The following is a 16,955-nucleotide window of genomic DNA, read 5'->3' on the forward strand; positions in this document are numbered from 1 at the left end:
TGGATAGGATGGGTTGTTACCGACATCTGGAGAGAAATTCATGTCAATAGCCCCTTTAATAATATATTTACTTAGAAAATTGGTGACGTGTTCAATACTTATTTCACCCTTTGTGCAAGTTTAATTTCTCCATATTTACTGCTGATGATTTACGCAGATCATGTTTATGATTGGTTCTTAGAATACTATAGGAACACCCGGAACTAACACAAAGAAAAGAAAAGAATCAGCTATGAAGAAGAATAAAGAAAATAGTCAGTGGGAAAACGATGAGTCCTCTTATATTCCTAATAGCTATGAGGTTAGTGGCATCCTATTTCATGACTGCGTAACACCAGAGGGGGACGGCCATCATCCGGTAGAGATCTACTGTAATGATACAGTATCGGTGAGGGCTGAGGGCTCAGGTGATAAGTCCAAATGGCAGGTCCCCGGTGACTTTTCCATGATCCACTCTTGAATTACGTATCTCTCTACATGTGTGTATAGATATTGAGAAGAACTGTCACTCAAGTCAAGTCGGACGGGAAGAAGACCCTGCCGACGAGGGCTTACCATCTAGAAAAATAGGGTTATGGGAATAAGAATGGTCTCTGAATGGAGTCTAAGCCTATGTAAGATCCTGACCTAATCTAAAGAAAATCATAGAGAAGATGAGCAGACTATCCGGGCTTCACCACTAACTGTTGGGAATTAGCGATGGGCAGACCCAGACTGTAAAAGTCCGGATCCGTGTGGTTTCAAAACTATCCAAGTGCCGACCCGAGTCCAGAGTAATGATCTGGGTGCAGCAACTCGGGAAATAAAAAAAATATTGGAAAAATAAAAATAAAGCAAGCGTGCTATACTTACCGAGTCTCTGGCGTGGCTGTAACTGCTTCCGGGTCACTCACTCTTCTTCCAGGGCCACTTATTAGCCTCATACATATTCACTGCTTCCCCCACCAACCGTCAGTCCTGGCATCTGTGATTGGTTGCAATTAGACAGCACCCTCAGCCTTTGTGACAGCGTGGCTGGCTGCTTGCAATCACAGACCCTGTCTGCTGGTCACTGTAGATTGGAGTAAATATAAATAAATAAATAAATTGGCGTAGGGTCCCCCAATATTATGATACCCAGCTATGATAAAGCATAAGGCTACAGGCTGCAGCTCCCAGCCGTGTGCTTATCTTGGCTGTTTATGAATATGGCATGTGGCCTTTTTTTAAAAAAAATAAAAATAAAAAATAAATAAATAATTCGAAAACCGGGGTGCGGTCCCCCCCAAGTTTGAAACTCAACCAAGATAAAGTTCGACAGCTGGGGGCTAGTATTCTCAGGCTGAGGAAACCCATGCTTATTGGCCCCCCCCCAGCTAAGAATAGCAGCCTGCAGCCGCTCAGGATAGCCGCATCCAACAGATGTGACAATCCTGGAACTTTAGCTTGCTCTTCCCGATTGCCCTGGTGCCACTAAGCACTAGATTAGTAATGTGAGTTGTCTGAAACCCCCCCATTGCTAACCTGTAAGTGAAAAGAAATAAACACAGACACCAAAAAAATACATTATAATAAAATACAAAGAATCACCATCTTTCACCAATATATTAGCCCCCAAAACACCCAGGTCAACACGTAATCCACGCGAGGTCCCATGACAATTCCAGCTCTGCTACATCTGAAGTGACAACATGCTGCCATAGAACATGACCGCCTGCTGTAACCTTCAGACAGAGAATGAGCTGGAGTGATGGACATCACTCAGATAGTCATTTGCTGTCACCACTGGAGGTTACCACAGTCATCCACCTGTAATCGCAGGTACCCTCACCTCAAGTGACCACAGTAAACTCACAGTAAACTCACAGTTCACAAACCTGCATCTCCTGGCAGACAATTACAGGTTTTTTTCTCAAGAGATACAGATTTGGTGCTGAAATTTCAACAGCATATTCCTGCACCCAGTCTACACCTCCTGGCAAAAAAAAAAATGCATCACTACTGCATGCGGTATGATGCGGTAGTAATGAGATTTTTTTGCCAGAAGGTGTAGATTGGGTGCAAGAATATGGTAAAAATTTCAGTACCAAAGCTGCATCTCTTGGCAAAAAAACCCTGTGGTTTTCTACCAGGAGATGCCGGTTTGTTTAATGAGGTTACCTGAGGTCAGGTGAAGGACAGTGGGAACCTCCAGCTGTGACAACAAATAACCACCTGAGTGACATCACCGCTCATCACATGACTCATTCTCTGCATGAAGCTGACGGTCATGTTTTATGGCAGCGCGCTGTGCCTTCAGATGTAGCAGAGCTGGAATCATTATGGAACCTCGTGTGGATTACGTCGTACCTGGGTGTTTTGGGGGTTAATAAATTGGTGAAAGAGGGTGGTTATTTTTTTGTATTGTATTTCAAATAAATGATTTTTTTTGTTTTTGTGCTTATTTCTTTTCACTTACAGATTAGTAATGGGGGGTCTCATAGATGCCTCTCATTTTTTTCTAGGGCTTAGTGGCAGCTGTGAGCTGTTATTAACCCCTTATTACCCCGATTGCCACCGCACCAGCAATCAGGATGAGCTGGTTAAATTCCCGGATTGTCGCATCTAATTGGTATGACAATCCTAGGTGGCTGCAGGCTGGTATTTTTAGACTGGGGGGGCCAAATAAGCATGGGTCTCACCAGCCTGGGAATACTAGCTCCTAAGTGTAGTGCTTTATCATGGCAGGGTATCAAATTGGAGAGACTGCATGTCATTTTTTTAAATTATTTATTTAAACATTTTATTGAAAAGCTGCATGCGGTTCCTTTTATTTTGATACACAGCCAAGATAAGCACATGGCTGTCGGCTGCAGCCTGTAGCCATAGGCTTTATCTGTGCTGGGTATCATAATACAGGGGAACCCTACGTCAATTTTTTTATTTATTTTTACACCACAATAAACCAGCAGACAGGGTCTGTGATTGCGAGCAATACGATACACTGTCATACAGGCTAGGTATGCTGTCTGACTGCAACCAATCACAGACGCCAAGACTGCCGGAGGGTGGGGGAATCAGTGAATATGGATGAGTGATAATGAGCAGCCCCGGAAATAGAGCGAGTTGCCCGGAAGCAGTTACAGCCGTGCCGGAGACTTGGTAAGTATAGCGCGCTTGCTCCAATCCTCCTATCCCATCTACCACCATTTTTAAGGGCCAGATTCGGGCCCCCATAGATTTATATTGGGATCGGCGTCCAGCCAGATACCTGGGATCAATTCAATTGGCTGTACCCAATTTTTTTTTATTTAGACCCATTGATCCCAGATATCTGTGAATCCGCCGATCACTACTGGGTATATAATGTGATGCCATGATTTGATCATGTCTGGTAGTAATCATTATTACACTGAGATACGACTCACTGATTTGTGCTCTGTTTACTCTTTTTCCAGAAAATGACACCTCATAAACTCAATGTAAGTTTCTCCACCCTGATTTGCTGTGTAAACGTAGATAACTTTTCTTTTTATGGATGTCAACTCATGTACTGTAGATGGTTCTCCAGAAAGTGAGAAGTCCTTAACTTTAAGGGGTTAATCAGTTTAGAAAACCCATTTTTATAAATCATGTTAATGAATTCTGAGTTAGTGGATGGGGACCGTCTGTTCAGGATCCTCATCACTTTGCCAAGGCGGAGAGCGGTTACAATTAGCGTCTGTCGCCCTGGAGGACCTGCCCTCACCATCATTACACAGGCTAGCGCTACATTGACGTGAATTGGCACTGTGCAATACTTCATTTTACCTGTAGAGGCGCTGCAGGGAAATTAAAAATATAGCCAGTATTTAGACAAAATGAACAATTGACACTTATGTATTCACTTCAAAGAAAATATACCACAAACAAAAGGATATTTGTATTTGCACCATATTTGTACTGAGTACAAGAGACTACAAAAAAAAACAGAGGGACCGTGGTCTCCTATACTGACCCTCGCGCTAGGGGACCCTTGGCTATCGCAAACCTGCATATTACTTCTAATAGTGAAGATGCCGGAGTCCCGTGCCTTACTATTCTACTGACCAGAACTAAACTGTTCCCCCCACACCAGGGAAAAAAAACGGTAGGAGTGTGATGGCAACACAGATAAAGACAGACAGGGAAAAACAAAACTCAGACACACTGCAAAGTCACAGGAACAAACAGAAAGAAACTAAGGAGAAAAGCAAGAGATGTAAGGCGGCAACAAAAGGACAACAAGGGTTAACACCACAACCACTCACAGCAATAAAGAACTACAACCACGAGTAAGTCTGGATCACCTCACCAGACGAGTATAGAGAAGCTATAGCTGGCATTAAAGGACGTACCAGCCAGCGTATATAGGAGGGGAGCAAATGTGACTGGCTCCCCCACAGCATGTGATCAAAGGAAACTAACAAGCAGAACAGCAGATATTAACTCTTGCTAGCCTGCCTATGAACTTTAAGTTTGTGAGTCTCCCTGCGCTCATGGCACACATCAGAGAAGTTAGCAGGCAGAGAGCCAGAATCTGTAGTCTCCATAGATCCTGACGCCGCCATGGCAGTGGGTGGTTCATATATTCTCATTTACGCCATATACAGACTGTGTGTGCATGTCAGTGCAAGAGGAGTCGGTGTTGGGTGGGGAATAGAGCTGGAGTGACAGATGCTTTAGATCTACGAATAATTTTTGAGCCTCATATGCATATTGTATATGTCTTTGAAACATGGGAGAAATCCTGCTGACAGATTCCCTTTAAGTGTCTCTATGCATATTAGATACAGAGCTGGCCAAAAGTATTGGCACCCCTGCAATTCTGTCAGATAATACTCAGTTTCTTCTTGAAAATGATTGCAATCACACATTCTTTGGTATTATTATCTTCATTTATTTTGCTTGCAATGAAAAAACACAAAAGAGAATGAAACAAAAATCAAATCATTGATCATTTCACACAAAACTCCAAAAATGGGCCAGACAAAATTATTGGCACCCTTAGGCGGGCTTTGCACGTTGCAACATCGCAAGCCGATGCTGCGATGTCGCACGCGATAGTCCCCGCCCCCGTCGCAGGTACGATATCGTGTGATAGCTGGCGTAGCGAAAATTATCGTATAATATTAGCTTCACATGCACTCACCTGCCCTGCGACTGTCGCTTTGGCCGGCGAACCGCCTACTTCCTAAGGGGGCGGGTCGTGCGGCGTCATAGCGACGTCACACGGCAGGCGGCCAATAGCGGCGGAGGGGCGGAGATGAGCAGGATGTAAACATCCCGCCCACCTCCTTCCTTCCGCATATCCTACGGAAGCCGCGGTGACGTCGGTAGGAGATGCTCCTCGCTCCTTCGACTTCACACACAGCGACGTATACTGCCGCAGGAGCGAGGAACAACATCGGACCGTCGTGTCAGCGTAATTATGGATTACGCCGACGCTGCACCGATGATACGATTACGACGATTTTGCGCTCGTTAATCGTATCATCGAGCCTTTACACACTACGATGTCGCATGCGATGCCGGATGTGCGTCACTTTCAATTTGACCCCACCGACATCGCACCTGCGATGTCGTAGTGTGCAAAGCCGCCCTTAGCCTAATACTTGGTTGCACAACCTTTAGCCAAAATAACTGCGCACAACCGCTTCCGGTAACCATCAATGAGTTTCTTACAATGCTCTGCAGGAATTTTAGACCATTCTTCTTTGGCAAACTGCTCCAGGTCCCTGAGATTTGAAGGGTGCCTTCTCCAAACTGCCATTGTGAGATCTCTCCACAGGTGTTCTATGGGGTTCAGGTCTGGACTCATTGCTGGCCACTTTAGTAGTCTCCAGTGCTTTCTTTCAAACCATTTTCTAGTGCTTTTTGAAGTGTGTTTTGGGTCATTGTCCTGCTGGAAGACCCATGACCTCTGAGGGAGACCCGGCTTTCTCACACTGGGCCCTACATTATGCTGCAAAATTTGTTGGTAGTCTTCAGACTTCATAATGCCATGCACACGGTCAAGCAGTCCAGTGCCAGAGGCAGCAAAGCAACCCCAAAACATCAGGGAACCTCCGCCATGTTTGACTGTAGGGACCGTGTTCTTTTCTTTGAATGCCTCTTTTTTTTTTCCTGTAAACTCTATGTTGATGGCTTTTCCCAAAAAGCTCTACTTTTGTGTCATCTGACCAGAGAACATTCTTCCAAAACGTTTTAGGCTTTCTCATGTAAGTTTTGGCAAACTCCAGCCTGGCTTTTTTATGTCTCGGGGTAAGAAGTGGGGTCTTCCTGGGTATCCTACCATACAGTCCCTTTTCATTCAGACGCTGACGGATAGTACGGGTTGACACTGTTGTACCCTTGGACTGCAGGGCAGCTTGAACTTGTTTGGATGTTAGTCGAGGGTCTTTATCAACCATCCGCACAATCTTGCGTTGAAATCTCTCGTCAATTTTTCTTTTCCTTCCACATCTAGGGAGGTTAGCCACAGTGCCATGGGCTTTACACTTCTTGATGACACTGAGCACTGTAGACACAGGAACTTTCAGGTCTTTGGAGATGGACTTGTAGCCTTGAGATTGCTCATGCTTCCTCACAATTTGGATTCTCAAGTCCTCAGACAGTTCTTTGGTCTTCTTTCTTTTCTCCATGCTCAATGTGGTACACACAAGGACACAGGACAGAGGTTGCGTCAACTTTAATCCATGTCACCTGCTGCAAGTGTGATTTAGTTATTGCCAACACCTGTTAGGTGCCACAGGTAAGTTACAGGGGCTGTTATTACACAAATTACAGAAGCATCACATGATTTTTCAAACAGTGCTAATACTTTTGTCCACCTCTTTTTTATGTTTGGTGTGGAATTATATCCAATTTGGCTTTATGACATTTTTTTTTTTTAATTGAAGACAAATTAAATGAAGATAATAATACCAAAGAATTTGTGATTACAATCATTTTCAAGAAGAAACTGAGTATTCTCTGACAGAATTGCAGGGGTGCCAATACTTTTGGCCAGCACTGTAACTGTTACGGTAGCAGATCGATCATTATGCCCCTGGCTGACAGTCATTTCTCCAGACCCCTATATACGCACTGTGTAATACCTCATTTCTCCTGTGGGGGTGCTGCAGAGAAATTGAACACTTACTGCCAGGTTTCTCCACTGCCCACAAGGTCCTAATAGACAGATACCGTGTACTCAGATTACGGTGACCCCTCTGAATGGTAGAAATTGCCCAAAGTAGAACATTTCTTTAACACTTAGGGGTTTATCAGTACTTTAAGACTTGTAAATGATTTGGTTTTGTTGTCATCTTTTTGTTTCTAAGGGTGATGTAGGGACCCCGGGATCTGAAATAAAGAAAAGAAAAAGATCATCTGTGAAAAAGAGCAAAGAAAATGTTCCTAATACCAATAATGAGGTAACAAAATGCCCCTCCGTATTTGTACATTAATTATAAGATGCACCCCAAATTTAGAGGAAGTAAATAGGAAAAAGAAAAATGTAATGTTAAAAAGTGGGTCCGTCTTAAGAGTATGTTTTATAATCCAGATAAACCTCACCGGGGGGACACGGCGGTTTACTGGAGTCAAAAGAGGCAGGGTCACAGGTAAAGGACATCTTGAGCCTCAGAAAATGGTTGCAAGCATAGACTGAGATCTGGGAGAGCAGAGATGTCAATCTGCGCATGCGCCACTTCTGACATGATGGACGTCTGTGAGGGGCGCAAGCACAGATTGAGATCTGAGCTCCCCGAGATGTCAGGCTGCATATACGTTGCCCCTGCAACCATTTTCCTGAAGCCCATCACATCGACTGCCCGAAGATCAATGGTATCCACATTGCACCGCCGCAACATCCCCTCCTCTCAGCCCTGGGCCTACAGCATGGCCCTTTCAGGTCATGTGATCAGTCACATAACCTGAAAGGTTCTAAAGTTAAATACTGTATGTAGAAGGTCCTTCAGCTTTAGATCCCAATCAGGAACTGCAAGATGTGGTAATGTATAGTGTGTGTGTGACTGCAAGGTGTGGTAATGTGTATGTGTGTGTATGTATGTGTAAGTGTAACTGCAAGATGTGGTAATGTAAAATGTGTGTAAATATGTTTGTGCAGGAGAGCTGTATGTGTGTCTTTATCTGCATTTAGCAGAGCTGAGTGTCTATATGTGCATGTAGTTTGCTTGTAGCAGTGCTGTGTGTCTGTGTTTTTATATGAGCATGTAGCAGAGCTGTTAGTCTATTCTGTATTTGTATGTAGCAGAGCTGTGTGTCTATATCTGCATGTAGCAGAGCTGTGTGTGTCTATATCTGCATGTAGCAGAGCTGTGTGTGTCTATACTGTATTTCCATGTAGCAGAGCTGTGTGTGTCTATATCTGCATGTAGCAGAGCTGTATCTATACTGTATTTGCATGTAGCAGAGCTGTGTGTGTATATACTGTATTTGCATGTAGCAGAGTTGTGTGTGTCTACACTATATTTGCATGTAGCAGAGCTGTATGTGTCTATATCTGCATGTAGCAGAGCTGCGTGTGTCTATACTGTATTTGCATGTAGCAGAGCTGCTTGTGTTTATACTGTATTTGCACGTAGAAAGAGCTGCGTGTGTCTATACTGTATTTGCATGTAGCAGAGCTGCTTGTGTTTATACTGTATTTGCATGTAGCAGAGCTGTGTGTGTCTATACTGTATTTGCATGTAGCAGAGCTGTGTGTGTCTATACTGTATTTGCATGTAGCAGAGCTGCGTGTGTCTATACTGTATTTGCATGTAGCAGAGCTGCTTGTGTTTATACTGTATTTGCATGTAGCAGAGCTGCTTGTGTTTATACTGTATTTGCATGCAGCAGAGCTGCTTGTGTCTATACTGTATTTGCATGTAGCAGAGCTGCGTGTGTCTATACTGTATTTGCATGTAGCAGAGCTGCTTGTGTTTATACTGTATTTGCATGTAGCAGAGCTGTGTGTGTCTATACTGTATTTGCATGTAGCAGAGCTGTGTGTGTCTATACTGTATTTGCATGTAGCAGAGCTGTGTGTGTCTATACTGTATTTGCATGTAGCAGAGCTTCTTGTGTTTATACTGTATTTGCATGTAGCAGAGCTGCTTGTGTTTATACTGTATTTGCATGTAGCAGAGCTGTGTGTGTCTATACTGTATTTGCATGTAGCAGAGCTGTGTGTGTCTATACTGTATTTGCATGTAGCAGAGCTGTGTGTGTCTATACTGTATTTTCATGTAGCAGAGCTGCTTGTGTTTATACTGTATTTGCATGTAGCAGAGCTGCTTGTGTTTATACTGTATTTGCATGTAGCAGAGCTGCTTGTGTTTATACTGTATTTGCATGTAGCAGAGCTGCTTGTGTTTATACTGCATTTGCATGTAGCAGAGCTGCGTGTCTATACTGTATTTGCATGTAGCAGAGATGATTGTGTTTATACTGTACTTGCATGTAGCAGAGCTGTGTGTGTCTAAGCTGTATTTGCATGTAGCAGAGCTGTGTGTGTCTATATCTGCATGTAGCAGAGCTGCGTGTGTCTATACTGTATTTGCATGTAGCAGAGCTGTGTGTCTATACTGTATTTGCATGTAGCAGAGCTGTGTGTGTCTATACTGTATTTGCATGTAGCAGAGCTGTGTGTCTATATCTGCATGTAGCAGAGCTGCGTGTGTCTATACTGTATTTGCTTGTAGCAGAGCTGTGTGTGTCTATATCTGCATGTAGCAGAGCTGTGTGTGTATAATACACTGCAAAGAGACACTAACATTAGATTTATTACTCCCTATTCTACCTGTAATGTTGCACATGGCAACATGGGGTTGCCAGAGCCTGGAAGTCTGAGGAGTCTGTCTGAGAAGCCACCTCTCACTTAGGCTACTGTAGACACATTCTGCCATGTGCCAAACACTGACTCTATTACATGGCATGTGGCCTCTCCTCTGACACACCCATGGGTGGGGTATGTAGGTGACCAGACCCACCAATCTCTCCAGCCACCTGCATGCCTGACCCAGTGAACATCATAATACAAAGCTGTGGCACTACAAGTACCATAACAGAGCTTCATGCTTACACCACTTTGGTTGTACTTAAAGCCCGTTAATAATATCCCCAGTCGCCTTCTTTCATACCCCAGTACATTAAAATTACTGCTAATGACCCCTCTACTCTACACCACCAGGGAAGTTTTAATTAATAGGCAACATATTTTACCTATTTTCTGCTGTCGAAACTTAGGGTGGATCTTATGGTACGGGGCATTTTATAGTCCAAAAAATATAGTAATTGTCATGCGTCAGTCTCTGTTCACACTGCAGAGTCTGATAAGCTACCTGGGTCTGGCTGCAAGTGTGATTTAGTTATTGCCAACACCTGTTAGGTGCAACAGGTAAGTTACAGGTGCTGCTAATTACACAAATTAGAGAATCATCACAGGATTTTTCAAACAGTGCCAATACTTTTGTCCACCCCCTTTTTATGTTTGGTGTGGAATTATATCCAATTTGGCTTTATGACATTTTTTTTTTTTCATTGAAGACAAATTAAATGAAGATAATAATACCAAAGAATTTGTGATTACAATCATTTTCAGGAAGAAACTGAGTATTCTCTGACAGAATTGCAGGGGTGCCAATACTTTTGGCCAGCACTGTAACTATTAGCAGATCGATCATTATGCCCCTGGCTGACAGTCATTTCTCCAGACCCCTATATACGCACTGTGTAATACCTCATTTCTCCTGTGGGGGTGCTGCAGAGAAATTGAACACTTACTGCCAGGTTTCTCCACTGCCCACAAGGTCCTAATAGACAGATACCGTGTACTCAGATTACGGTGACCCCTCTGAATGGTAGAAATTGCCCAAAGTAGAACATTTCTTTAACACTTAGGGGTTTATCAGTACTTTAAGACTTGTAAATGATTTGGTTTTGTTGTCATCTTTTTGTTTCTAAGGGTGATGTAGGGACCCCGGGATCTGAAATAAAGAAAAGAAAAAGATCATCTGTGAAAAAGAGCAAAGAAAATGTTCCTAATACCAATAATGAGGTAACAAAATGCCCCTCCGTATTTGTACATTAATTATAAGATGCACCCCAAATTTAGAGGAAGTAAATAGGAAAAAGAAAAATTTAATGTTAAAAAGTGGGTCCGTCTTAAGAGTATGTTTTATAATCCAGATAAACCTCACCGGGGGGACACGGCGGTTTACTGGAGTCAAAAGAGGCAGGGTCACAGGTAAAGGACATCTTGAGCCTCAGAAAATGGTTGCAAGCATAGACTGAGATCTGGGAGAGCAGAGATCTCAATCTGCGCATGCGCCACTTCTGACATGATGGACGTCTGTGAGGGGCGCATGCACAGATTGAGATCTGAGCTCCCCGAGATGTCAGGCTGCATATACGTTGCCCCTGCAACCATTTTCCTGAAGCCCATCACATCGACTGCCCGAAGATCAATGGCATCCACATTGCACCGCCGCAACATCCCCTCCTCTCAGCCCTGGGCCTACAGCATGGCCCTTTCAGGTCATGTAATCAGTCACATAACCTGAAAGGTTCTAAAGTTAAATACTGTATGTAGAAGGTCCTTCAGCTTCAGATCCCAATCAGGAACTGCAAGATGTGGTAATGTATAGTGTGTGTGTGACTGCAAGGTGTGGTAATGTGTATGTGTGTGTACACTGCCTACAAGTAGTATTCAACCCCCTGCAGATTTAGCAGGTTTACACATTCGGAATAACTTGGCATTGTGACATTTGGACTGTAGATCAGCCTGGAAGTGTGAAATGCAGCAAAAAAGAATGTTATTTCTTTTTTTCTTTTTTTTTTAAATTGTGAAAAGTTTATTCAGAGGGTCATTTATTATTCAACCCCTCAAACCACCAGAATTCTGTTTGGTTCCCCTAAAGTATTAAGAAGTATTTCAGGCACAAAGAACAATGAGCTTCACATGTTTGGATTAATTATCTCTTTTTCCAGCCTTTTCTGACTAATTAAGACCCTCCCCAAACTTGTGAACAGCACTCATACTTGGTCAACATGGGAAAGACAAAGGAGCATTCCAAGGCCATCAGAGACAAGATCGTGGAGGGTCACAAGGCTGGCAAGGGGTACAAAACCCTTTCCAAGGAGTTGGGCCTACCTGTCTCCACTGTTGGGAGCATCATCCGGAAGTGGAAGGCTTATGGAACAACTGTTAGCCTTCCACGGCCTGGACAGCCTTTGAAAGTTTCCTCCCGTGCCGAGGCCAAGCTTGTCCGAAGAGTCAAGGCTAACCCAAGGACAGCAAGGAAGGAGCTCCGGGAAGATCTCATGACAGTGGGGACATTGGTTTCAGTCAATACCATAAGTAACGTACTCCACCGCAATGGTCTCCGTTCCAGACGAGCCCGTAAGGTACCTTTACTTTCAAAGCATCATGTCAAGGCTCGTCTACAGTTTGCTCATGATCATTTGGAGGACTCTGAGACAGACTGGTTCAAGGTTCTCTGGTCTGATGAGACCAAGATCGAGATCTTTGGTGCCAACCACACACGTGACGTTTGGAGACTGGGTGGCACTGCATACGACCCCAAGAATACCATCCCTACAGTCAAGCATGGTGGTGGCAGCATCATGCTGTGGGGCTGTTTCTCAGCCAAGGGGCCTGGCCATTTGGTCTGCATCCATGGGAAGATGGATAGCACGGCCTACCTGGAGATTTTGGCCAAGAACCTCCGCTCCTCCATCAAGGATCTTAAGATGGGTCATCATTTCATCTTCCAACAAGACAACGACCCAAAGCACACAGCCAAGAAAACCAAGGCCTGGTTCAAGAGGGAAAAAATCAAGGTGTTGCAGTGGCCTAGTCGGTCTCCTGACCTTAACCCAATTGAAAACTTGTGGAAGGAGCTCAAGATTAAAGTCCACATGAGACACCCAAAGAACCTAGATAACTTGGAGAAGATCTGCATGGAGGAGTGGGCCAAGATAACTCCAGAGACCTGTGCCGGCCTGATCAGGTCTTATAAAAGACGATTATTAGCTGTAATTGCAAACAAGGGTTATTCCACAAAATATTAAACCTAGGGGTTGAATAATAATTGACCCACACTTTTATGTTGAAAATTTATTAAAATTTAACTGAGCAACATAACTTGTTGGTTTGTAAGATTTATGCATCTGTTAATAAATCCTGCTCTTGTTTGAAGTTTACAGGCTCTAACTTATTTGCATCTTATCAAACCTGCTAAATCTGCAGGGGGTTGAATACTACTTGTAGGCACTGTATGTATGTGTAAGTGTAACTGCAAGATGTGGTAATGTAAAATGTGTGTAAATATGTTTGTGCAGGAGAGCTGTATGTGTGTCTTTATCTGCATTTAGCAGAGCTGAGTGTCTATATGTGCATGTAGTTTGCTTGTAGCAGTGCTGTGTGTCTGTGTTTTTATATGAGCATGTAGCAGAGCTGTTAGTCTATTCTGTATTTGTATGTAGCAGAGCTGTGTGTGTCTATATCTGCATGTAGCAGAACTGTGTGTGTCTATACTGTATTTCCATGTAGCAGAGCTGTGTGTGTGTCTATATCTGCATGTAGCAGAGCTGTGTGTGTCTATATCTGCATGTTGCAGAGCTGTGTCTATACTGCATTTGCATGTAGCAGAGCTGTGTGTGTCTATACTGTATTTGCATGTAGCAGAGCTGTGTGTGTCTAAACTATATTTGCATGTAGCAGAGCTGTGTGTGTCTATATCTGCATGTAGCAGAGCTGCGTGTGTCTATACTGTATTTGCATGTAGCAGAGCTGCTTGTGTTTATACTGTATTTGCATGTAGCAGAGCTGTGTGTGTCTATACTGTATTTGCATGTAGCAGAGCTGTGTGTGTCTATACTGTATTTGCATGTAGCAGAGCTGCTTGTGTTTATACTGTATTTGCATGTAGCAGAGCTGCTTGTGTCTATACTGTATTTGCATGTAGCAGAGCTGCTTGTGTTTATACTGTATTTGCATGTAGCAGAGCTGTGTGTGTCTATACTGTATTTGCATGTAGCAGAGCTGTGTGTGTCTATACTGTATTTGCATGTAGCAGAGCTGCGTGTGTCTATACTGTATTTGCATGTAGCAGAGCTGCTTGTGTTTATACTGTATTTGCATGTAGCAGAGCTGCTTGTGTTTATACTGTATTTGCATGTAGCAGAGCTGTGTGTGTCTATATTGTATTTGCATGTAGCAGAGCTGCTTGTGTTTATGCTGTATTTGCATGTAGCAGAGCTGTGTGTGTCTATATCTGCATGTAGCAGAGCTGTGTGTGTCTATACTGTATTTCCATGTAACAGAGCTGTGTGTGTCTATATCTGCATGTAGCAGAGCTGTGTGTGTCTATACTGTATTTCCATGTAGCAGAGCTGTGTGTGTCTATATCTGCATGTAGCAGAGCTGTGTCTATACTGTATTTGCATGTAGCAGAGCTGTGTGTATCTATACTGTATTTGCATGTAGCAGAGCTGTGTGTGTCTATACTATATTTGCATGTAGCAGAGCTGTGTGTCTATATCTGCATGTAGCAGAGCTGCGTGTGTCTATACTGTATTTTCATGTAGCAGAGCTGCTTGTGTTTATACAGTATTTGCATGTAGCAGAGCTGTGTGTGTCTATACTGTATTTCCATGTAGCAGAGCTGCGTGTGTCTATACTGTATTTGCATGTAGCAGAGCTGCTTGTGTTTATACTGTATTTGCATGTAGCAGAGCTGCTTGTGTTTATACTGTATTTGCATGTAGCAGAGCTGCTTGTGTTTATACTGTATTTGCATGTAGCAGAGCTGTGTGTGTCTATACTGTATTTGCATGTAGCAGAGCTGTGTGTGTCTATACTGTATTTGCATGTAGCAGAGCTGCGTGTGTCTATACTGTATTTGCATGTAGCAGAGCTGCTTGTGTTTATACTGTATTTGCATGTAGCAGAGCTGCTTGTGTTTATACTGTATTTGCATGTAGCAGAGCTGTGTGTGTCTATACTGTATTTGCATGTAGCAGAGCTGCTTGTGTTTATGCTGTATTTGCATGTAGCAGAGCTGCTTGTGTTTATACTGTATTTGCATGTAGCAGAGCTGTGTGTGTCTATACTGTATTTCCATGTAGCAGAGCTGTGTGTGTGTCTATACTGTATTTGCATGTAGCAGAGCTGTGTGTGTCTATACTGTATTTGCATGTAGCAGAGCTGTGTGTGTCTATACTGTATTTGCATGCAGCAGAGCTGCGTGTGTCTATACTGTATTTGCATGTAGCAGAGATGCTTGTGTTTATACTGTACTTGCATGTAGCAGAGCTGCTTGTGTTTATACTGTATTTGCATGTAGAAGAGCTGCTTGTGTTTATACTGTATTTGCATGTAGCAGAGCTGTGTGTGTCTATATCTGCATGTAGCAGAGCTGTGTCTATACTGTATTTGCATGTAGCAAAGCTGTGTGTATCTATACTATATTTGCATGTAGCAGAGCTGTGTGTGTCTATACTATATTTGCATGTAGCAGAGCTGTGTGTCTATATCTGCATGTAGCAGAGCTGCGTGTGTCTATACTGTATTTGCATGTAGCAGAGCTGCTTGTGTTTATACTGTATTTGCATGTAGCAGAGCTGCGTGTGTCTATACTGTATTTGCATGTAGCAGAGCTGCTTGTGTTTATACTGTATTTGCATGTAGCAGAGCTGTGTGTGTCTATATTGTATTTCCATGTAGCAGAGCTGTGTGTGTCTATACTGTATTTGCATGTAGCAGAGCTGCTTGTGTTTATACTGTATTTGCATGTAGCAGAGCTGCTTGTGTTTATACTGTATTTGCATGTAGCAGAGCTGTGTGTGTCTATACTGTATTTGCATGTAGCAGAGCTGTGTGTGTCTATACTGTATTTGCATGTAGCAGAGCTGCGTGTGTCTATACTGTATTTGCATGTAGCAGAGCTGCTTGTGTTTATACTGTATTTGCATGTAGCAGAGCTGCTTGTGTTTATACTGTATTTGCATGTAGCAGAGCTGTGTGTGTCTATACTGTATTTGCATGTAGCAGAGCTGCTTGTGTTTATGCTGTATTTGCATGTAGCAGAGCTCCTTGTGTTACTGTATTTGCATGTAGCAGAGCTGTGTGTGTCTATACTGTATTTGCATGTAGCAGAGCTGTGTGTGTCTATACTGTATTTGCATGTAGCAGAGCTGTGTGTGTCTATACTGTATTTGCATGTAGCAGAGCTGCGTGTCTCTATACTGTATTTGCATGTAGCAGAGATGCTTGTGTTTATACTGTACTTGCATGTAGCAGAGCTGCTTGTGTTTATACTGTATTTGCATGTAGCAGAGCTGTGTGTGTATCTGCATGTAGCAGAGCTGCGTGTGTGTATATACTGTATTTTCATGTAGCAGAGCTGTGTGTCTATATCTGCATGTAGCAGAGCTGCGTGTGTCTATACTGTATTTGCATGTAGCAGAGCTGTGTGTCTATACTGTATTTGCATGTAGCAGAGCTGTGTGTGTCTATACTGTATTTTCATGTAGCATAGCTGTGTGTGTCTATATCTGCATGTAGCAGAGCTGCGTGTGTCTATACTGCATTTGCATGTAGCAGAGCTGCGTGTGTCTATATCTGCATGTAGCAGAGCTGTGTGTGTATAATACACTGCAAAGAGACACTAACATTAGATTTATTACTCCCTATTCTACCTGTAATGTTGCACATGGCAACATGGGGTTGCCAGAGCCTGGAAGTCTGAGGAGTCTGTCTGAGAAGCCACCTCTCACTTAGGCTACTGTAGACACATTCTGCCATGTGCCAAACACTGACTCTATTACATGGCATGTGGCCTCTCCTCTGACACACCCATGGGTGGGGTATGTAGGTACCAGACCCACCAATCTCTCCAGCCACCTGCATGCCTGACCCAGTGAACATCATAATACAAAGCTGTGGCACTACAAGTACCATAACAGAGCTTCAGGCTTACACCACT

At 43.3% G+C, this 16,955-nt stretch overlaps 1 protein-coding gene across 3 annotated transcripts in view; it reads left to right on the top strand.

Moving 5' to 3' along the window:
• The window catches only part of LOC142281528 (uncharacterized), a 68,906-nt gene that overhangs the window by 48,066 nt on the left and 3,885 nt on the right, over positions 1 to 16,955 (top strand). The window contains exons 9-12 of one of the 3 annotated variants that reach the window (XM_075332861.1): positions 182 to 301; positions 3,417 to 3,440; positions 7,302 to 7,394; positions 10,931 to 11,023. In XM_075332861.1, the coding sequence (XP_075188976.1) occupies positions 182 to 301; positions 3,417 to 3,440; positions 7,302 to 7,394; positions 10,931 to 11,023 (330 nt within the window). The remainder of the gene's footprint in view (positions 1 to 181; positions 302 to 3,416; positions 3,441 to 7,301; positions 7,395 to 10,930; positions 11,024 to 16,955) is intronic. The other 2 variants (XM_075332862.1, XM_075332863.1) reach the window with 2 other exon arrangements.

This window comes from Anomaloglossus baeobatrachus, chromosome 2, assembly GCF_048569485.1.
Source record: "Anomaloglossus baeobatrachus isolate aAnoBae1 chromosome 2, aAnoBae1.hap1, whole genome shotgun sequence".
Taxonomy (NCBI): Eukaryota; Metazoa; Chordata; class Amphibia; order Anura; family Aromobatidae; genus Anomaloglossus; species Anomaloglossus baeobatrachus.